Genomic DNA, 22,024 nt, shown 5'->3' with positions numbered 1-22,024 from the left:
AAGGGATTCATAGGCCCTAGTAAATGTATTGCTGATCTGTTTCTGCGTCATAAGCAACCCCAACTTAATGCAACAGAACAAAACTGTATTCATTCTCAGGAGCCCAGAGGTTGTCCGTCTGGGTGATTCTTCTGCTGGTCTTACGTGGGATCATTCAGGCAACCGCTGTCATCTTGCGGCTCGACTGGAGCCGGAGTTCCCATGTGGTCTCATTTCTGTGTCTGGCAATTGGTCCCGGCTGGAGGAAGGATTTGGGTTTTTGTGCCGAGCGAGACAGGAGACGCGGTGGAAACAGGAAGGATGGGAAACTATGCGACATGTGTTAACTGAGAGGAGAAACGGCCAAAAATGTTCCAAATTGGATAAAAACCCACAGATTCAAGCCCAATGAACCCCAATAGAATAAGCATAAGAAAACAATAACAAAGCACATCATAATCAGGTTGCTGAAGACCAGCAATAAAGAGATGGTCTTAAAAGCAGGCAGAGAAGGGGTGCCTGGGTGGCTCAGTCACTCGAGCCACCGACTCTCAATTTCAGCTCAGGTCGTGATCTTATGGTTCATGAGTTCGAGCCCTGAGTCGGGCTCTGCGCTGACAGTGGGGAACCTGCTTGGGATTCTCTGTTTCCCTCTCTCTCTGCCCCTCCCCCACTCGCACGCCGTCTCCCAAAAATAAATAAACATTTTTTTAAAAACTTAAAAAAAAGGGGCGCCTGGGTGGCGCAGTTGGTTAAGCATCCGACTTCAGCCAGGTCACGATCTCGCGGTCCGTGAGTTCGAGCCCCGCGTCGGGCTCTGGGCTGATGGCTCGGAGCCTGGAGCCTGTTTCCGATTCTGTGTCTCCCTCTCTCTCTGCTCCTCCCCCGTTCATGCTCTGTCTCTCTCTGTCCCAAAAATAAAAAACGTTGAAAAAAAAAATTTAAAAAAAAACAAAAAAAACAAAAAAAACAAAAAAAACTTAAAAAAAAGCAGGCAGGAAAAACAGACATCATACGTACAAGGACAAAAACGATGTTTGTAAAAAAAATTTTTTTTAATGTTTATTTCTGAGAGAGAGAGAGAGACGGAGCATAAGTGGGGGAGGAGCAGAGAGAGAGGGAGACACAGAATCCGAAACAGGCTCCAGGCTCCGAGCCGTCAGCACAGAGCCCAATGTGGGGCTCGAACTCACGGACGGTGAGATCATCACCTAAGCTGAAGTTGGCCGCTTCACCGCCTGAGCCACCCAGGCGCCCCCCAAATGGTAAATTTTTAGTTACACTAGTCAAGAAAAAACAAGGACACAAATTACCAAAGTGAGTCGTGAAAGAAGGACACCGTTATCAATCCCACATACATTAAAAAGGCTTTGTCAGCCTACAGGAGGAAAAACGAGGCTTACAGAAGGATGCTCCTTCAGACAGAAGCGGCACTAAAAGCACCCTGAACCAGGCACCTGGGTGGCTCAGTCGGTTAAGGGTCCAAATTCGGCTCAAGTCACAATCTCACGGTTCGTGAGTTCGAGCCCCGCATCCGGCTTTCTGGTGCCTGCACTGAGCGCCCTTCGGATTTTCTCTCTTTGCCTCTCTCTCTGCCTCTCCCCCCACCCCAAATAAATAAAAACATTAAAAAAAAATAACAGCGGCGTATCGTAGGGGTTTGGGAAAAGTAATGCCTACAACAGCACAAAGGGAAATGTTCTAAGATTGCTCTGTTGTGAGATTCTCACCTTATGCACGAGGCAGTACGGTATTCGTTGAAGGTAGTCTGGGGTTAAGCTAAAGATAGATATTGTGACCCCTAGAGAAACCACCAGAAAGGCAAAAAGAAGTATAGCTAATAAACCAACTACCAAAAATGCCCAATGAAATCCAACAAAGGGGAGGGAAACAATTTAGAAGTGGAAAAAAACTAAATCTATGAATCTGTGAGTAACTTGGGTTTTTTTTTTTTTTCAATATAATGGAATGTTACGTAGCTCTTGGAAGTGTTCGAGAAGAGATTTTATGATGTGGGGAACCATTCGTGATATAATGTTAACATGTTAAAGTTTATTTATTTATTTTGAGAGAAAGAGCACGCGCAGAGGAGGAGCAAAGAGAGAGAATCCGAAGCAGGCTCTGCACAGTCAGCGTGGAGCCCGATGCGGGGCTCGAACTCATGAACCGAGAGATCATGACCAGAGCCAAAAGCAAGAGTCAGACGCTTAACCGGCTGACCGGTATAATGTTAACATTTTAAAGCTGAGCACACCACCTGCTTTTAAAATACTTTAGTGTAGGGGCATGTGGGTGGCTCAGTCGGTTGAGCGCCCAACTTCGGCTCAGGTCATGATCTCCACAGTTTGTGGGTTCGAGCCCCGCGTCAGGCTCTGTGCTGACAGCTCAGAGCCTGGAGCCTGCTTCAGATTCCGTGTCTCCCTCTCCCTCTCTGCCCCTTCCCCCCTCGTGCTCGGTCTCTCTCAAAAATAAAACGTTAAAAAAATTTTTTTTTGAAATATTTTAGCTTAAAGGACTCTGCAAAAATATTTATAAGCATAGAAAAACACAACTGTAAGGAAATAAACTAGGTATAAGCAGTGTTTGTAACTGGGTGGCAAGCCGATGAGTGTTCATTCTTTCCATAAAATTTCAATTAATTTTAGTAAGACGCAGCCTATCACGACATAACACGGGAGCGTTTGCGGGGCAGCCAGGCCAGCGTTTGGTCCTTGGCTCTCGCTTGCGGCTGAGGGACCTTTGGCAAATCAATTTCTCTGCCTCTGTTGCCTCCTCTGTAAAATGGAGGGGACAGTGTCTACCACACGGTGTTTTGAAGGTCCGGGGAGACCATGTGAATAAAGCGTATAGCGAAGTGTTTGGCAACGGTGGTTTTGAGGAATTCACCGGTAACTCCGATAAGCAGAGAAAAAGAAGTTTCAAAGACAATACTCGTTTTGAAAGAAACCCTCGTTGGCCAAGGCAGGAGACGGGAGATCAGAACCAGGGCAGGGTCCAGAGTAATCCGCACTCCAGTCTTCCCAGTAAAGCGGCTTTTGGTTGCAAGTACCAGGCACTCCCTCCTCAAGCTTAGGCCCCACACGATACTGGGTTATGAGAACCCCAGGCTGTCTTAGAGAATCCGGATGAAGAAACGCCACCACCACCACGGTGCGCACCGGGATGGGAACTGGGATTCGAACCCTGAATCCCTCCTCCCATCCCCCTGCCGCCTGCTTTCTTCTCCCTCCGCGCTTTTCCGGAACGAGGCATCCCAACCAGCCCAAGGGCACCTGGTCTCGCTTCTGCCTATTTGTGCCTGCTGGGTCCCTGGGAGCAAGATTCTGATTGGCCCGGCTTGGGTCAGGTGTCCAGGCCCGGCCCAATGAGATATGGCTGAGGGGGCGGAGTCACTGCACAGACATGGCCGCCTTGGGCCTTGTTTTGTGTTGGAGTGATGGGGGAAAACTTGTAGGCCAGGTGGCCTCCCCCCAAGGGTTGACCCTAAATTCTGTGGCTGTCCTTTTCTGTTCTCTGTTCAGGCTTTTCTTCTTAACTCAGGGTTCCTCCTCCTCCATAATTTGGGCCACATAAGGCCACCGTGCTGTGGGGGGAGCCTCCTGTGGGCAGTCAGGGCCGCCATTCCCGGCTGTTCTCTGTGGGCAGCGGGCGGGACAGCTCCCCAGGAGGTCACCCAAACTCTCCTTGGTTCCCTGTGACATGGCACGGGGCCACAGTCGGTGACAAAATGCCAGGCTGACCCAGGGGGCCAAATCTGGATTCTCTGGGGGGTTTTTGCGGGAGGAGAGACGGTCCGATCCTCCCAGATAAACAGGGTCCCCGGCAAAAGGTGGCTTTGGTAGCGCTTAAATCACAAAGGTTGGTCTAAGAAGGGCACCGCTGACTACACAGTCTCACACACACCCTCTCTCTGCAGAAATAAAGAAACAAAAGACTAATGTATCTCTTTTTAATTGTCATTTTACATCTCCGCACTGCAGCCACCCCCCCCCCACCCCTTCCCTTCCGTGCCCACTTCTGCAGGCTGCAGGGGAGCGGGAACAAAGCTGGGGGCTGGCACCCCCACCAGGCTGCCAGCCCGGGAGAACAAGTCACAATTACAAATTATCACAACAATTAGCGCCTGTACTTGGGAGATGGGCAAAGGAGGCGGCCCAGCTCCTCATTGTCAACCGGTCTATTTGGCAGTGACCTTGCTCTGGAGGCGATGATATTCCTTCAGCCTGTAAACCAGATTCAAAACAAAGAAAAATGTAAATTAACAATAACAACATGCACTCGGTTCAATTAATTCGGGCCCAACCCGGGTGGCGGGGGGCAGCTGCTTGTTAAGATGTGCGTGTGTGTGAAGTTGTCTTTTTTTCCCCCCCCTCTGTTCCCACTCCTGCCCCAGGCCCCTCCTGCCCTCCAATCAGGATAATGTAATTAATTTATCTTTGGGGGAAAACATTGCTTGGCATTGTTGAAGACAAAGCATTTAACTGGCAATGGGAGAGATGAAGAGGCCATTATGAAAACCCGATGTGTTTGGAGCCATTGAAAAAGGGTTTATAGTCATAAAATACAGAGGGCGAAGGAGGCGGGTTGGCGGAGGTGATTGTCGGAGCGGAGAGCGCCCGGGAAGGTCAGGCTGGATTCAGCGTCTCCCTCTGTCTCGGCACCAGGGACAAGAGCCTGGCTTCGGGGGAAAACGGTGGCTCTGTGCCCAGTGCATGTGTCAGGGAGACAAGAGAGACTCGTGCCTTCTACCCAACGCCAAGTCCCGAGAGAAGGAAGTTGGTGGCTAAGCACCCAGAGCTGGACAGACACACCTTCTGGACTCAGCAATATGGCTTCCTAGCTGTGTGACTGTGGGCAGGTTACTTAACCGCTCTGGGCCTGTTTCTGGAGTCGCAGCTTTGTGTAAGAATTAAAGGAGACAAGTTAGGAGAGTGCCTTGGGAGTGGCTTAGTGTTTGGTGACTGTTGGGAATAAATGACCCTGTTTGCCCTTGCTCTGAGACCGTACTGCAGAGCTCGGCTTTGAACCCAGGTCTGAGCGGCTTCAGATGGTACTCGCTACCCCGCTAGGCCATGGGGGTCCACGTGGCTAGGGTGGTTTCCAGTTAGACCCGCAGCTCGGGTGTGGCGACGGGTGCCTTCTGGCCCGGTGACTCTCTGAGGCTCCTTTCTACCTCTTGGCCATTTCCCTTTCTAACCCACCCAGGCAAGGGGCTCCTAGCGGAGTCCTTCTTCCAGCTGGAGAGGGTGGGAGCAAGTGTCAGAGGCAAAAGGCAGGACCCGGAAACATGGAACCCAAGTATCCAGGACCCTCTGTGGCTCTTGGCTGTGCCTTCTGCCTCCTTGAGAATAGGAACAGGCTGGGTCCAAAGCAGGCACTGCAGGTGCCATGGGCAGGGGGACAGAAAGGTGGGGCTTGTCTAGGAAAGGGCAGCTGAGGTCCTATCACTGCCTGCTGCCCACACCTGGGGGAGGGGGGTGTTGAGGACCCATCAGGGCCCAGAGCCGCTCACCTGAGGGAGTTGATATTGATGAAGCCGGTGGCATCGATGGGCTCATAATCGCCCTGCACGTTCATGCTGCAAGGAGACAGTAGAAGCCTGTCAGCACAGCCCCCAGGCCTTGCTTTGCGATGTCAGAGGATCTCTGGGGCTGGGCACCGCTCAGGCTCCCAGGTACCCGGGGTATTTCTGCCCTGCTGGCCCAAACTTTGGCTTCTCGTTGCATTTCTGTCCCAATTCAGGAGGCCTACTACGGGCCAGGCACCGTGTCCGGGGCTGGAGAGCGGAGAGCCTCATCCCTGCTAACACGACGGGGCAGGTAGGGTCCCGGCCAGACCCTGCCTAACCCATCCACGAACCTGGTGCCCGCCCCACGCCAGCTGGCCACCAGAAGCGACTGGTCAACCACTGCTGTTACCAGTGTCTTCCCCCGCCCCCCGCCCCATCTACAGCCTTCCTCTTCCAGATTCGACCTCTCTGGGGCTGTTTTCACTTCCCTAGCTTCCAAAGCCCCTCCCAACCACAGTCCTTCAGGGTGGGGTGGGGGTGGGGTGGGGAGGGGCCTGTCTCTCAGCTCTGCCGCCCCTTCCCCCCTCCTCTCCGCCAGGGAGCTTAGGGCAAATATTCCTGTTCTTTGAACTTCAGGCTTTTACTTGCCAAACGGGGGCTCTCAATGTCATTACCTTGTATCATTCATTCACTCATTCATTTATTTGGGGATCTTTTAGGCACCCAGGACCCGCAGGTGCCGAGGAAACCGAGAGGGAGACGAGAACAGGGCCCGCGGGGTGTGGGTGGCGCAGAGACGGGAGCACTCAAGCACCCACCTGCCTTCCTTAACTGTGACTGTGATAAGCTCTTTGAGGACAAGTTCAGGGGCGCTGCGGTCTCAGATCTGTCTCCACACGGCCACCCTCCAAGGCCCCCCCCGTGGGCAGAGGACCCTCCTCTGTTTCTCACGCACCCTGCTCTGAATCAGCCCCTTGTCTTCACGTCTCCAGAACTCCAGCCTCGGGACAAAGCAGTCTCAAGGTTCTCAATGACAAGGGGGGCGGCCTGTCCCCTCAGGAGCCCTTCTCCCCAGGGGTGAGATCGGGGAGGAGGAGGGCAGAGGAGAATCTGCGGGTGTTTTCGCCCTAAGGCTGTGCCTCTGGCTGGCTCTTTGTGGATGTGGGCTTTTTCCAAGGACCAATGGGGTCTCTGGGCTCCGCTGTCCTGAAACTTGTTCAGGATGTGGGCTCTGTTGCCCGACCCACACCATGCCCTTGCCCTGACCTTCGTGGGGCTGTGAAGCTGCCCACGAACTCCCACCCCTCCCTTCCTCCTCACCTCCGCTGGCCCCTCCAGGTCTCAGGTGGCTGAAGCCACCAGGAGCCGACCAGCAAGTTCCCCTGTAAGGGGGAAGATGACAGACTTGGGGGGGGGGGCGCTGCCTCTTGCCCCCCGCCCCTGACTGGGAGGAGAAAAAGCCGGACCAAACTAAAGCATCAGCCTCCACGGATCCCTTTTACGGACTTTGCCCTGGATGATAAATGAAGCTTACCCCTCCCCCCACCATCCCCCCACAAATTGTGGAACACATTGCCACCGATCCCCTTCAGAAGGACCCCTGTGCTCGGCCCAGGGAGAAGCCAGGGCTCCGAGCTTCCAGCTCCCCTCCATGCACACCTGCCTTTGCGACACCATCTCGTCGCACGTGTCAAAACAAACTTTCCCACTCCCCTCTCCCTGTCGCCCCGTGTCCACCGGCCCCAGCAGCCCCTGCAAAGGGAGGCCCACGTCCAGGGACCAACTTGTCCCGCAAGGCTGCCGAAGAGTTTCCGAGAGGTGTTTCTCAGGAGCTGAAAAACCTCTTTTTAAAATCGTGGTTTGGGGTGGGGGGGGGGGGGGGGGGGGGTGGAAAAAGAGTTTACAATGATTTTTTTTTTTTTTTACCTCCCCTGACGGTCTACAGAAAACCTCTGTGCTTTTATTTTTGTTCATTCGAGTGGCTCTGACCTGCTCTATAATTACGTTACTTTCTACCTACTGTGCCTCGGCATTTCCAGCCCTGCTACCTCTCACGGCTTCCTCGCTGGTCCCTGTGACGCTGTCATTCAAGGGCTTTCAAGTCAGCGATGTAGAAATCAAAAAGAAAGGGGAAATGGTCGGAGACACAGTGAGAATAAATGCGCCTGCTTTTCTCTCTTTTTTTCCCTTCCCCTTTTTACTTTCTTCATTTAATCTCCCTGAGTGAGGCTGTAAGGCTTAATGAAGGGTTGGGCAGATTATTAGAGGCTGTTGATTCGGAGGGGGAGGGAAGAAAGAGCCAGAGAGAGAAAGAGAGAAGATAATTTGACATTTACCCCGACTGATCTAAACTGATTCGGTTATATTTATGGCTTATAGAGTGTTTAGAAAAATGGAAGGGGGGAGACGCTCAACACGGCTAGGAGAAGGGAAAGAGAAAAATAATATTGGCTGCCAAACAAAACTCACACACTAATTCCCAACGGGCGTCCCCCCCCGGGGGCTGACCTAGGCCTGGGACTTGAGTCGGGGGAGTGGGGGGGCTGTCTGTCCCCACCTCTGGTTTGGCCAGATGACCTCCAAAAGGGATGCCTTGATCATCGGCGAAGGCCATGCTCTCCTACACGAGTGCAGGTGCAGCTCAAAGGCAAAGGCTGCCTTTGACCCGGCCCACCCGGGCTCCGCAACCTGTCCCCCCGGGGCCTCGTCAGCACCCTCGGCTTGGCCTCAAGATCCCTCCTTGGCTCCCTTGCCCTCTCAGTCTGATCCTAGCCCCCAGCCAGTTTCCTCCGGGCTTCGGAAAACATCCGGCTGTCCACCACTCTCCACTGTCTTCAACCCAATTTCTCCTCCCCTCTAGACCCGTGTGTCCAAGGGTTGACCAGGCACTCTCCTGGTCAGTCTCAAAGATGACTCACCCTCAGGGTGTCTGAATCCAAATGCACGCTCTTTCCTCAAGAATTCCCTCCACCCAGGACTTGCCACCGAAGCGCGCCCAGCTCGTGCTGGGTGATTCATACCTCCTCCTCATCTTCTTCCACGTCCAAGCCCTTTCGATTCTACCTCTCTTATTTGAATTTTTTAAGGTTTATTTATTTATTCTGAGAGATGAAGAGTGTGTGCGGGAGGGGCAGAGACAGACAGAGAGAGAGAGAGAGAGAGAGAGAGAGAGAGAGAGATAGAATCCCAAGCAGGCTCTGCACCATCAACACAGAGCCTGACACGGGGGTCTCGATCTCATGAACCTGGAGATCATAACCTGAGCTGAAATCAAGAGTTGGATGCTCAACCGGCTGAGCCACCCAGGTGTCCCTCGATTCTCCCTCTGAACCATTTGTCACATCCTTCTGCTTCTCTCGGTCTCCAGGACCATCAGCCGGGTCCCAGCCACCGGCATGTCCCATGGGGTGCTTTATGGGCTCTACCCTTGCTCATTCCCTCCCCGCCCGAATCCATTCTCCAGGGCAGCCAGAAAGGACCCTTGGGAAACAAAAGATCTGATGGGTCCTTCCCTTTAAGATCTGGCTCCGGGAACCCCATGCTCTGGTCCCCGGCCCCCATGCTCTGGTCCCTCCCATGGTTCTGGTAGTGCCTGGAATGTTCTAGGCTCTTCCCAGGCCCAGAACCTCCCTGGAAACTTGCCTGCTGCCTCTCCACCTGGTTAGCTCCTGTCTTTTGGAGGCCAGCTCAAAGGTGACTTCCTCAGGGAAGCTTCTCCACACTCTACCCAGAGTACCCAGCACCTCGCCCCAGCCTAACACCCCCTTTCCTCATTCAGTCGATCATTGGATTGGTGCCTTTCTCCCCATCTAGCCTGTAAGGGCCCCGAGAGCAGAGGCAGCATGTCTGTTCTCTTCGTGACCGTCTCCTCCGTGCCCTGCTCGTGCTCATCTTTGTTGAGAAAGCCCGTCAGAAGAGACACTGGCTGTGGGGGTCTGTTCCCCAGCTGGGGCAATTGTAGGGCACCTACCTCACCAGCTCCTCGTTGTAGAGGGACAGTGGGGACTCCCGGCTGAGGATGTACACTTGGCCCTTGAAGACAGACACCTGCACTCTCCCTTCCACGCGCTCCTGGGACTTGGCGATGCAGTGGCGGACGAATTCACACTCAGGGCTGTGCCAGAAACCTGCAGCGGGGACAAAGTGAGGGTGCTAGGGTGGCTCACGGCGCTGGGGTACCGCACGCCTCAGCCCATCATGGTGGACCTCGGGGGTGGGTCGGCCCTGTTCACTGCCGAGTCTCGGCATGACGCGCACTTGTGGCATAAGCCCATAGGCCTGGCCTGTGGCCCTGCAGGTCTCTTGTGGGTAAGGAGGTACCCTTGCCACGATCAGGAGGGGAGCTATTACCCTCTGCCTCATGCCAGACATTCAGGGAGCACAACGGGCCAGGCACTGGGGACACGGCGGTGAAGGGACGCTTGCCCGCTGGGAGCTCAGTCTCATGAGGACAGCGGACAGCGGTGGGGCAGGAGGCCTCCTGAGACTCAGGCGTGTGTGTGACCCCAGCCTGAGCAATGGAAGCACCCAGCACGGGCAGCTGGATGGTGGCTCGGGTGCAGAAAGGCCACATGTGCGTGGCCTTCCCCTCTCTGCCTCTGTTTCCCCATGTCTGGAGTTGGGGTGACACAAAATCACCCTCCCAGGACTAGTGGGCTTCTTGGGCGTGGAAGTCCTGGGCATCCACACACTGGCGTCCTGGCCAAGAGCCAGTACGCATCCCCCGCCCCCCGCTACTCCCTGGATGTCAGTAACCTGTCAACATACTGCTAATATTTGCATATGCAAATATTTTTATGAATGAAGCACAGGTATCCCGGACTGGCTCTTCGAATGGGCATAAACAGCCCTATGAGAAAAACTCTCTTAGCCTCTCTCTTCTCTGGGTGAGCAAGTAAGTCTCGGGGAAGCCAAGGTTTCTCCAAGGTCACACCCAAGCAGACCCTGAGGGGCCTGGGTCTGCCCTTAGTTCCCAAGTTCATGATAATCTTGGAATTTTCCTGTCCCGGGATGGAACATCCATCAGCGCACAAGGTGCCTGAGAAATGTGCCGCCTCCCCCGCCCCCAAGCTCTGACCCCCGGAGCCCTAAGGCCAGCGAAGGCCATGTGCTCAGTCCCCAGGCTGCCCCAGGGCCTGTATCTCAGCCCCAACAGGCTCAGACCTGCAGACAGCTATCTCCTCTCTGGTCCCTGTGGAGGGCGGGTGGCCGCGCGGGCAGGATTGGGGGAGGGACAGCTCAGGCGGTAGGGTTTCTTTGAAACGGAGCCGGGAAGGTGACCCCACCTGGGCAGCTGTGGGGCCAGATGGTGCGCGATCTCCTGCCCTGATAAAGGGCCAGGTCAGCCCCAGGTCTGCAGCTATTGTTGGAGGCCGGGCCTCTGGGGCGTTGGGGGGGGGGGGGCACCTGCTGAGGCTCTCCGTGGGAAAGCGGAGCAGGCCTTCTCCGGGATGGGGTCCGGTGGCTTGCAGAAGTGGGGGAGGGGCCAGGCAGGGAGAGAAGAGACTGGGTCCTCGCTCTCCAGCCACCTGTCACTTGGGTTCACCTCCCGCTCCACGCTGACAAGCGATGCAACTTCTCTGTCCCTCGGTTCCCTCGTTTGTACGGTGAGAGAGTACTAACCATTCTCGGGGGGAGTTGTGTGGTTTCAATGACAGGATGTGGGCCGAACACTAAGCATTTTAAATCCCAGATTTGAACTCGGCCTCCGCCAGCCCTCACTGCATACAGGGAGACAGAAACCCAGAGAGGAAGAGGCTGTCCCAAGCCACAGTCAGATCCCGAAGAGTGCTCCCGACTCTGGCCCAGACCCCCGTGGGAGGGGACGCTGATGCCCCCCGCGCCCCTTCCCTGCCATGCCCCGGTGGCTTGGCCATCTTTCTAAGTCAGGATGATTAGACCTTTAAGCTCTCAGGCTGGAAGACAGAGCCAGAGATAGGGGGCTGAAACCCACGCGGGAAGACCCGGCCTGGGTTTTATCTCGGGACCTCCCCACCTCTACTACGTGGAGGTCTTGCACTCAGATTTCTTTTCCCAGCGGACCCAGCCTGGGGAGAGGGGCAGTGAACTTGGTGCGTTGCATGGGCATCTCAGCTCTGGGCTGGGCCAGGCACTGTGCCTATCGGGATAACAGCCCTCTGTACGAGGGGTGCGTTATACCCATTTTTCTGCTGAAGTAACTGAGGCGAGGGGAGAGGAGGTGAGCTTATGTGCCCTAAAGGAGATGGGTCCTGAAGCCGGGATCCTGCCAGGATGACCCTGTGGGTTGGGACCAGGGTCTGCGCCTGGAGGGAGGGGATCTGTACAAGCCCATAGGGAGATGTGGGGATGGGGTGAGGAGACGGAAATGAACAGGGGTCAGTCACCAGGGCATCTAGGAGTGGGGCTGAGGCAGAAGGGCTCCCTCGTGCCTCAGTCTCCCTGTCTGCACTCCGGGGAAGCCGAGTGTCACAGCGCAGTGGCTGTATGACTGAGCTGTTAGAATCAGGAACCGTAAAGAGTCCCAGCCCGGTGCCCTGTGTTTCACAGGAGGGGAAACTGAGGCTTGGGGTAGACAGACCTACTCAAGGTCATCAAACCAGCCAGAGGCATGGCCCTGGTCCCTGCCTCTATCCTGGGAAACATGCCAGGCATTTGGAGTTTTCAATACACTTTGCAGTAGCAACCCTCCCCCCCGCCCCCTGCATGCGCTGTCCACCCCACCCTTGATTTCCCTTTCCTAAGGGCCCCAGCCCACTTTCCCTGCCCCCCACGCCCCTCCTGCCTCCTGGGATCGACTGGAGCGGCTGAGCACTTGCCCTCCGAAGCTGGCCTGTCCCGGGCTCAAAGCCACCACTCGTCAGCCGTGAAACCGTTCAAGTGTCTTCACCTCTGTGCAGCCAAGATGAGGTGATACCCGTGAGGGCCCAGCTCGGGGCCCCTCGGCAAGAGGTAGCAGCCCTTCTGTGATGAGAAGGGAGGTGGCTGGCGACTGGTGGCTTGCCCCCGCTCGGCCTCCCCGCAGCAGCCGGGGCCTCGGAGCTAGCAGCCCGCCGCCCAGGCCAGGTGCTCTCCCCCACTGGCCTGCCAGGCTTCACGACTCTCCTCCTTTGTAACCAGAATCCACCTTCCAGCTGAAGCCCTGCTGAGCAAGAGAGCCCGCAGGAGACAATGGTATTTAAACACCTGTCTCTACCTGGGAAGGAGGGGGACCCGGCTTCAAAGCTGCCGGATACAATGGGAGGGAGAGATCACCCAGCCAATAACCACCGAGTCCCCTTGAAGCCCCAAGAGGAGTTACAGTGGTTAGGAGCTTTCAAAGGAAATAAAAGCTCCGGGTGGAGGAGGAGGGGGTGAGTAGGAGCCGCGGAGTCTTATCCCAGGTAGGGATTATTAATGTTCACTCTCCAGGGTCCCCCTGACGTCCAGGACCCCATAGGTGTCAGCAGCCGGTCCCCGGCCACAGCTCAGAGGGGCTGTTTGCTGTGATGTGGTTTCTCACGTTAAGGAGTGGGTGAATGTCATAGAGCGGGGTCGGCAAACATCTTCCGGAAAGGGCCCTGAAGACAGTAACTATTCCAGGCTCTACGGGCCGTGCGGCCTCTCTCACAACTACTCAGCGCTGCCATTATCTCTCGGAGGCGGCCAGAGACAACATGGGAGCCAATGAGCGCGGCCGTGCCCCCAAAACTCTTTATGGACACTGAAATCCGAATTACCTGTCATTTTCCTGTGACGTGAAAGAGTGTCATTAACTTTTCCCCCAACTATTTAAGAAGTATTAAAAAAAACAACAACAAAAACTGGGTTCCCCTCAGGGGCTGAACAGGTATGGAAGATGGGCCGGACCTGGGGACCAGTGTTTTACAATGTGGATTCCAACTCTGGGACGACAGGTAAGGCACGGAAACCCGAGTCTCAACTGTAAATTGGGGGCCCACCCATACTGCGTGCTAATGTCATTCCGAGCGTGGGTTAGTGACATCTGGCTCGTGCGATGCCCGGACCTGGGGCCAAGTTCTTGGTCAAGGCAGCCTTTCCCTCGCTTGAGGTGGTTCCAGGTTCTGCCTGGAGACAGCCTGACCTGGGGCCAGACCCAACTAGGCCACCTCCGGTTGTGTCATTTTGTACAAGGTCCTTTTCCTCTGAGCCTCAGTTTCCTCGTCTGTAACAAGAGCTGGCCGGAGCTCTCCTGGGAACGTTGGGAGGGACTCCCTGGGATGGCTGGTGTCCCCACACAGTGCCTGGCACGCGTGCCGCGTCAAAGTCGGCCACCCCAGGGATGATGTGTGACGCTTCCCTGGCCCCCCTGACGTCACGCAAATCGCAGGTGGCAGAGCGGCTGGACATCCTGGGGGGACTGACACATTCCCCTCAACACCCTGCGAGGAAGGCAGGTTCTGGCGCCCCTGCCCCCCTCGCTCCTTGTCCCCCGCCCTCGCCTGACCCCCTTCAGCCTGCATCCTTCGGGCTCTCTCGCGAGGATGGCGGTGGGTGGAGCGGGACCGGAGGAGGGTGCTGTTTGCTTAGGGAGGGGAGGGCAGCGGGGTCTACGCACCCGTATACACCAGCTCGGCGAATTTCAAGCCCAGGCCCTGTTTGATTTTGCGCACTTCCCGATCCATGGTGAAGGCCTCGATGTCTAAATGAGCATGGTAAAGGATCGTCCCTGCTGGGGTCTCGTAGATACCTAGCCATTTTTCCAGGCAGGGGGAAAAGGAGAAAAAAAGAGAGAAACGCATGAAACCCAAACTGTCAGCAAATGACAAAAAAAATGGAAAAAAAAAATAATGACTCGTCTGACAGGAGACAAGCCGGTCGGACCCATTCACTCCCAGCTTGCCGCAAAACGCTCCTGTCATTATGCTCATGCTGGGGCCACGACAGTCCACTCTGCGGCTTGTGGAGAAAATGTCTGGATCCCCCCTTTGAAGAGGCCCTCAGACGTTGGAAAATGACAGGGTTTCGGAGCTGTTCCCCCCTCCCTCCCAACGCGTGCCCACCGGCCCGCGGCTGAAAACCTATAATTAAACCAACCACAGTGGAGCCCAGGGCCCCAAATATCCCTTCCTCCCTTCCACTGGGGGAGCCAGGGGAGGGGACAGCTGTGCACACACATGCCACCTTCAGCCAGAGGCTCCCTTATAAGTCACGTCTCTGCAGAGGAGCCCTCACCTCTGGGGTAGCCGCGGAGGGCTCGGCGGTATCCTGTGCTGGCCCCATGCACAGATGGGGAAACTGAGCCTGGGAGGAGAAAGGACGTGCCCAACGTGGGGCCACGTCCCTGACCAGTGCTGTCGGCTGCCCTGTGGCTCAGCTGGCGGTGGGGGCCCAAACCCAGAAGGTCGTGGGGAGGCTGGTCTTGCTCACGGCCCCCCCTCCGTCCCTATTATGTCAGGCCCAGCCCCTCCGTTTCCTAAACAGCCTGCTTGGACCAGACGGTCTCCGAAGTGACACTGAGGCGCCTGGCCCTGAGCTGAGCGCGGTCCCGGGAGGAAGGTCTGATTCCCAGATTCCTCCCTAGAGGGGAGGACACCGCGGTGCCCAGAGGCAGGACCGCCTGCGCGCGCGCACGGTCAGACCCCCTCTTGCCGCGAGCAGTACGGCCTCTCGGGTGAAGTTCAGGGCAGCGCCTTGAGCTGACCACAGAGTCTGCTGTCCCGATGGCGGGGCCGTAACCGTCCCCCTTCCGCAGATGCCCCTCCAAAAGGTTCCCCTCCTCCCACCGCATAACGTTCCGGTATTAACGGAATGTTTTGGTGATCCTGAAAACGTATCGCGGTCTCGCCACCCTGGCTGCTCTAAAAACCAGAAAGGACCTGCACGGCCGTGTTCACCACGGCCAGAAGGCGGAGGCAGCGCGAATGCCCACCGACGGCCGAACGGCTCAACAAAACAGAATTATTATCCGGCCTGAAAGAGGGAGGGGGTTCTGACGCGGGATCCGGCGGGGATGCGCCCGGAGAACAGGGCACAAGGAGCGCCAGCCGGTCGCGGGAAGACAGATCCTGCACGGTTCCACTTTACGTGAGGCCTCCCAGAGTCGTCAGGTTCATAGGCACAGAACGCAGAAGGGCGGGCGCCAGGGGCTGGGAAGGAGGAGGGGCTGGCGGGGGGTGCTGGTTTACAGGGTGAGGACTCTCCGGTTCGGGAAGGCGAAAACGAGGCTAGAGGTAGCCGGTGGGCCGGCTGCACAGCAGTGTGAATGTATTTGGACTGGACCGTAGGCTCGAAAATGGTTCAAATACACCTGTTAGGTGTACTGTACCACGGTTTCCGCAAAAAGGTTTCAAAAAGCCTCCCCTGCCCCGAGCCCAAATCAGAAAGGAGGTTGTTTTCAACCCTGGAACCCAAGGGGCCGAGGACACGGCTGAGTGCGCTGTCCCTGGCCAGAAACGCCCTCCTCCGAGAACCTGCCCGCCTTGGATCTTTCCGTCTGGGAGTCGCAGAAATGCCGGGGCAAGGACAGGCCCTTTCGGATCGCCGGTGCCCTGTTGTCCTAACTTTGAGCTGCAAACCTGTTATTCAGATAGGCTTTGGCAGAAGCCCGGCCTTTAGAACACGCAGCCCAGGCCCCGCTGCGGGGAGCGGAGGCCCCTCCGAAAACGCTGGTCTCCACCAAGAAGTCCTTTAAATGCCAACCGGGTCCAACACCGCTTTCACAGAGGGGCAGGCTGAAGCCGGGGAGGGAGGGGACCTGCCCAAGGCGAGTGGGACCGGCACTGGACCTCCCTTCTCTGCCCCAGGCTGCTTCTCAGGGCCTCTGGCAAAGCAATCCCGTGCTTACCAGGGCGTGAAAGGGAACAAATCTGAGGAGTGGCTTAGGAGGAAAAGCCTGGGCTCTCACCCTGGCTCCGAGGTGTTCCCAAGTAGAAGAAAAGAGCCTCTCTGGGGTGTGTGGGGGGCGGGTGGTGAGTCTCTTATCTGCAAACCTCTGATATCCTGGTCTTGGGGGGTGGGCACATCCATGTCAAAGCCCCACCTAGAGGCCAGGTGCCGATATGATCACAGTGTGCCACGAAGGAGCCTGTCCCATTCCACTTGTGTGGCCCTCAGGGCAAGGTCTACTGTCCTGCTCCAACCGTGACCTTTCAGGGGGGGCAGGGGAAATGGCCTCCCCAGCAGGAAGACCCCACCATCCCAAGTTCACGCACCGGCCCCAAGCCCTGGAGTCCTGGGGAGTTGTTCAGACCCTCACTCAGCTTTTGGCAAACAAGGTTCAAATGGGCTCAGGGCGGCCCCCAGCCACAAGCCAGAAATGGCAGAAAGGCCGGTGGCGGATGGATGGCTGAGAAAAGCCAAGAGCATGAGAACGGGGAGCCACAGAAAACCTATGAGAGCTTAGCACAGAAGTTGGGGCGGTAAGGTACCACACACGCGTGGCTCCCAGTGGCCCCCGGGGCCACGGAGAAAGACCGGACAGGTTCAGCCATCTGTTTACAAAGACAGACATGTTGGGAACACGGAGAAATGCCTGCCTCCAGGGGCACCCGTGTGGCTCGGTCGGCTAAGGGTCCCAGCTCTTAATTTCGGCTCAGGTCGTGATCTCATGGTCATGGAATCAAGTCCCATCCCACATCGGGCTCCTCGATGAGCGTGGAGCCTGCTTGGGACTCTCTCTCTGCCCCTCCCCACTCTCAAAATAAATAAATCAACAACCACATCAACAAAGTCGGCCTCCAGAATGGCAGAGATGAGCACAATATTAAAGGGGCAGGTTTTCAACTATCCTAGAAACTTTATGGTCGGGAACATAGTAATTTTCCAAGAGCCACCTAAAGCAAGATACCGACAGAGGTTTTACTGGCCTTTCGTCCATCTTAGGCACAAGCTAAGAACTCGGTACTTATTGAATTGCAAACAGGCCTTCTAATGATTAGTTTTGCCACGTCTTGGAAAAACCCAGATACTTTCAAAGCCTATCCGTATATTGGCACGGTCGGTCTCCATAGTGCCAGCCGGGGCGGGCCAATAGCTAGAGCCCTGGAGCCCTCTTCCTTTCCGGCTCCCGGGGAGCCTGACTCCTCCTTGCTTTTCTGTCTGGCTGGGCCAGGCATGGGGCGCAGTCCAAGCCGTATTTGCAAAGGGCTGAGGCTGGGGACCAGAAGTCCCACGGACAGGATATCTTCGCAGAGTTCCCAGCTCAGCTTTGCCGTGTGACCTTGGCCCACGTCAGTTGCCTCTCTGAGCCCCAAGCAAACTGCTCCTCCTTCCAACTTTCACGGGAGGCCTGCCTGGAAGGCGAGTGCCCAGGCACACCCACATCACAGGTGCGCACCCTGCTGGCTTTGTCTCTAGAACACGGGGGCTGACCCCACAGTATCACCTGAACAGCAGTCACGTGCGATGCTACGAGGACACCTAGACGGTCCAGCCAGGAAGACCTGTGACCTGCCCCAGGGCCACCTGCTGCTGGCCCAGGATAGCCGTTTCCCAGGAAAGGAGCAGAGAACGTGCCCGACGGCTGCGGGAAGCATCCGGGCAAGAAGAAAAGCCATAGCCCCTGACACACAGCAGCACAATTAATATTCCTGCTCCCTTTCTTAGGTGTTAAAGTCAATCGTGACTGATCAAAAAGCTGTTTTCAGGTCGCTGCTGTTGTGTGTGTGTGTGTGTGTACGGTGTGTGATAGGGAGAGAGAGAACGTTTGAAAGATCTCCCCTCTCCTCTCCACAGGGGTAGGGGGTACAGATGATTTCTGTGTATTCCTTCTGGAAAAAAAAAATGACTTCAAAAAAAAAAAAACAGTGACAGAAACCTGATGCTAAAAGACTATGGATTTGGGGCTTTTGACAGTCGGCATACAAACCACTGCGCAAAAAGAAGGAGGAAATGACAGGTGAGTCGCTGTCGCGGTGGAAGAGACAACAGACATCTTCGCAGTGACATGCACAGCGGCTCCAACTGTCTATTTTCATCTCCCCGTGTTTACAGGAAAAAGACAGAGGTGTCATTGGCTCTCTGCAGAGCAGCCTCAATCACACCGTAATTACTGCTGGGGCGGGGGTGGGGGGGAATGGGGAAAAGGGCAGGGATCTAGGGGAGGTTGGCGGGGGGGGGGGGGGGAGCGAGAGTGGACCGAGGAGGAAGTGGTGGGGACCAAAACACTTCTGCTGCTGTTTCTCTGCTCCCGAGGCTGCCAGGTTAACCGGACCCACACGGCTTGGCAGAACTGAGGGAGATCCACCAGTGAGCTGGGGTCCGGGGCAGCGGGTGGGGATAGGGGTGAGGGCGCCTGGACCAGAGGTGGTCTGCTTTGGGAAAGCAGGATCCAGAGGGAGAGATTTGCAAAGACCCGGGGAAGGGAGGCTGGCTGGAGCCCAAGGGCTCCCCTCTTAGGTACCAGGGCCAAGGATGGAGGCGGTTGCCATGGTAACGGGGAGGCAAATCATGGTGGGTCTCCAGCCGTCCTCTGTGCTCCTGGTGCCCTGCGAACCCCAGCCTGGTGAGCAGTGTGGGCCTCTGAGGGTACAGACATCTTTGTTGCATAACTCTCTCTCTCTCTCTCCTCTCCATCTGGAACATTCCATCTGAGCGGAGCCTCTGGGAGGCCTGGACAGGTGGGCAGGCAGGTGGGTAAGTGGGCGGGCAGCCCTTGGTTTTTCTTAGCCAGAAAGTGGAGGAATCGGGAGGAAGTGAGACAGGAGGGGAGAGTGGGAGAGAGATGGAAAGGGTGGAGGAGAGAGGGACAGGAGAGGGAAGAGGAGAAGCAGGCAATGAGGAGGAGAGGCAGGGAGTCCGCAGGGGGGAGAGGCAGCAGCAGGCAGAAGTGAGCCGGGGAGGGACAGGGCTGGGAGCGAAGAAGGGAGCCGAGGTGGCTGGAGAAGGAGAAGGTGAGCGGAAGGACAGGAGCTGGCGCCTTCCCCGCTCCCCTCCTGCCTGCCCTGCCCCCCTTCTCCTCCCCACTGATTTCATTTACTTCACTTAATTAGCCCCCCTCCAGAGTTAAAAAGATAATGTGATAATGACAACGTGAACAGCCACAATACAGCAAAAGGACTTCCGTCTGCAGCCTCCCCAGTCCCCTGCCCCTCTGACCCCATGACCACCCCAGGCTCAGGGCAGTGGCACTGCCCAGCTCCCTACCCAACTCCCCCCCCCCCCCCCCAAAAAAAAGAAACCAAGCCCTTTAACGAATTTCAATTATGAGCTTTGTAAAATCAATACAAATGACATTTTCCCCTTGTACACGGAGCGACGGACAAGAGCGTCTTCCTGTTCTGCCCTCAATATCGTTGACAATTAACAGCTTCTCCCATTACTGTGGACTTCATAAAGACCTTGTCGTGTGGACATCCCCAGCACCCTCATTTACCCCCCCCCCCCCGCCGCTCGTTCATCCTCCCAACGAATTACTCGTAGAAACAGGACACCGCCCGAGAAATCGCGAAGCAGCTGTCTTCTCTCACCCCCTCTGATCCAAGTAAGAAAACAGGCAAATTACAACTTCCAAGGGGTAAGATCACCCAGGCCGACCCCACCTTCGACAGCTGGGGCCACAGAGAGGGAAAGCCACTTGCTAAGGTCACACAGCAAGTTCTTGGGAGCCGGAATGTCGACTGTCTGCTCCAAAGGCTCTACAGCTCTCGGGCTCAATTCTGTGCCTTTAGGGACGGCTCCCCACGGGTACACGCAGAGTACCCGGAGAGGCTAAGTCGCTTTCCCAGTGGTGATGGAGCTGAGACAGGGACTCACGTCTTCTATCAAAGCCCAGCCCTCCAATGTGCCTCCATCAGGTTCCAGGGGCTCAGCTCCCCCTCAGACCTAACAGGCCACCTGGGGCGCCCCCTAACTTCTTCACTAATCCCCCCAGAATGTTCCACTCCACCCTCTCTCTTCCACATCTACCCGCTGAAGCCCATTCTCCTGCCTCCGTCTCCAGGGTGTCATTTCAGCATAGCCCCGTCCAGGCCTTCATGACTACCCCCTTCAAGTTTACTCGACTGTCCCTACTTTGCGGGATGCCATTTCACAGAGTGACCTCAGGCCAGTCCCTACCCGGAAGGTGATTCGTTTTCACCACAAGTGCCTGTCCCGGTCGGTTGGCATCACTCTCCAAAGCACCGAGACACGTCCACAATCCACGAATGATGGCTCGGGAAGGTCATGACGGCAGGTGCCATAGAGGATGCCTCTGAGCCACACTGAGCTCCCCGAGGGCACAGGCCGCCTTTGACCTTCCAGCATGCCTCTGTGGCTGCTGTCATTTGTGGGGCACCTGATCCCACTATGCAACACGGCCGGAACCTGGGTGTGCCCCACCCCCGAGTTTCAGCTCTTGGCCTCAGCCCCACGCCTCTCTGGGTCTGGGCATCAGTCCTGGCCTTGGTTTCCCCTTCTGTCAAATGAAGGTTGCGGATCTGTGGCTCCCCAAGGTCCGCCTAGATCTGCCTCGCACGATTTTACATTGTGCTGTCTCCCAAGGGCAGACGGAGACAAAGGGACATTTAATTAGACGTTAATACAGGTAAGAGACAAAGGTAAGTGAGGGTAAGAGGTAGCAGCTAATTAGTAATATTGTTCTGACAAGGCCTTCCCTGAGAGTTTCAATTAGGTTGCTTCTGGAAGATAGTAGCTGAGTCCAGGAGGGGAAAAAAAAAAAAAAAAAAATCATGGGAAAGAGGCTAAGGAGTCACTTTGCCTCCCTCCTCCCCACACCTTTGGAGACACATCCAAACAGGTCATAGGCAAGAAGATCCGACCTCCACCCCCCTGCCTACCACGTCACACGTGGGCCAACCGGGGCCCCGAGCTGACAAGTCAGAGGTCACCGGGCAAGCCTGGGCGAGCCTGAGTGACAGCTCCCACACCCTGCCTTCCGGCCCAGCGCGCTGTTCTGACAGCTGAAATCTGGCCATCAGCTCTCTGCATCTGAGAATCTTAGTAAAAATGTCCTAAAGGACAAAGCGCCGTGACTATCCCTTGGCCTGGCTGCCTTTGGCTTGTGTTATCTTTTTAAATTGGCCCGAAGAAGGGGCGCCTGGGTGACTCAGTCGGTTAAGCATCTGACTCTTGGTTTCTGCTCAGGGCATGCATGATCTCATGGTTTGTGGGTTCGGGCCCCACGTCCCCCCCTGCGATAGCAGTGTGGGGCCTGCTTGGGATTTTCTCTCTCTCCCCCTCTGTCTGCCCCTCCCATCTCGCACGCGTGTTCCTGCTCGTGCTCCCTCTCTCCAAATAAGAAAATTAACTTTTAAAAATAACATAAAATACGGGGCGCCTGCGTGGCTCAGTCGGTTGAGCGTCCGACTTCGGCTCAGGTCATGATCTCACAGTTCGTGAGTTCGAGCCCCGCGTCTGGCTCTGTGCTGACAGCTCGGAGCCTGGAGCCTGCTTCATATTCTGTGTCCCCCTCTCTCTCTGCCCCTCCCCTGCTCACACTCTGTCTCTCAAAAATAAAGATTAAAAAAAATTGTTTTTAATAAAAAATAACATGAAATAAATCGAACCTAAGCAAAGCAAGGTGAACATCTGTCAAAATAGGGGACCCCCCCCCCAAGCTCACCACCAGTATTTAAAAAATCAGGGGCTCGATTTGGGGGCTCTCACTGCTGCAAG

General features: G+C 55.9%; 1 protein-coding gene across 2 annotated transcripts in view; it reads right to left on the bottom strand.

The window, feature by feature from the left end:
• Positions 1-4,029: 4,029 nt before the first annotated feature.
• Positions 4,030-22,024, bottom strand: part of ASS1 (argininosuccinate synthase 1) — a 52,646-nt gene continuing 34,651 nt past the window's right edge. The window contains exons 13-16 of one of the 2 annotated variants that reach the window (XM_049630290.1): positions 14,025-14,156; positions 9,459-9,615; positions 5,492-5,557; positions 4,030-4,202 (exon numbers count right to left, since the gene is read on the bottom strand). In XM_049630290.1, the coding sequence (XP_049486247.1) occupies positions 4,157-4,202; positions 5,492-5,557; positions 9,459-9,615; positions 14,025-14,156 (401 nt within the window). In that variant the 3' untranslated portion in view covers positions 4,030-4,156. Of the gene's footprint in view, positions 4,876-5,491; positions 5,558-9,458; positions 9,616-14,024; positions 14,157-22,024 lie in introns of both variants that reach the window. The other variant, XM_049630297.1, reaches the window with a different exon arrangement.

This window comes from Panthera uncia, chromosome D4, assembly GCF_023721935.1.
Source record: "Panthera uncia isolate 11264 chromosome D4, Puncia_PCG_1.0, whole genome shotgun sequence".
In the NCBI taxonomy this organism is placed as follows: Eukaryota; Metazoa; Chordata; class Mammalia; order Carnivora; family Felidae; genus Panthera; species Panthera uncia.
The sequence above is the reverse complement of the archived record's forward strand: the minus strand, read 5'-3'. Positions and strand labels throughout refer to the sequence as shown.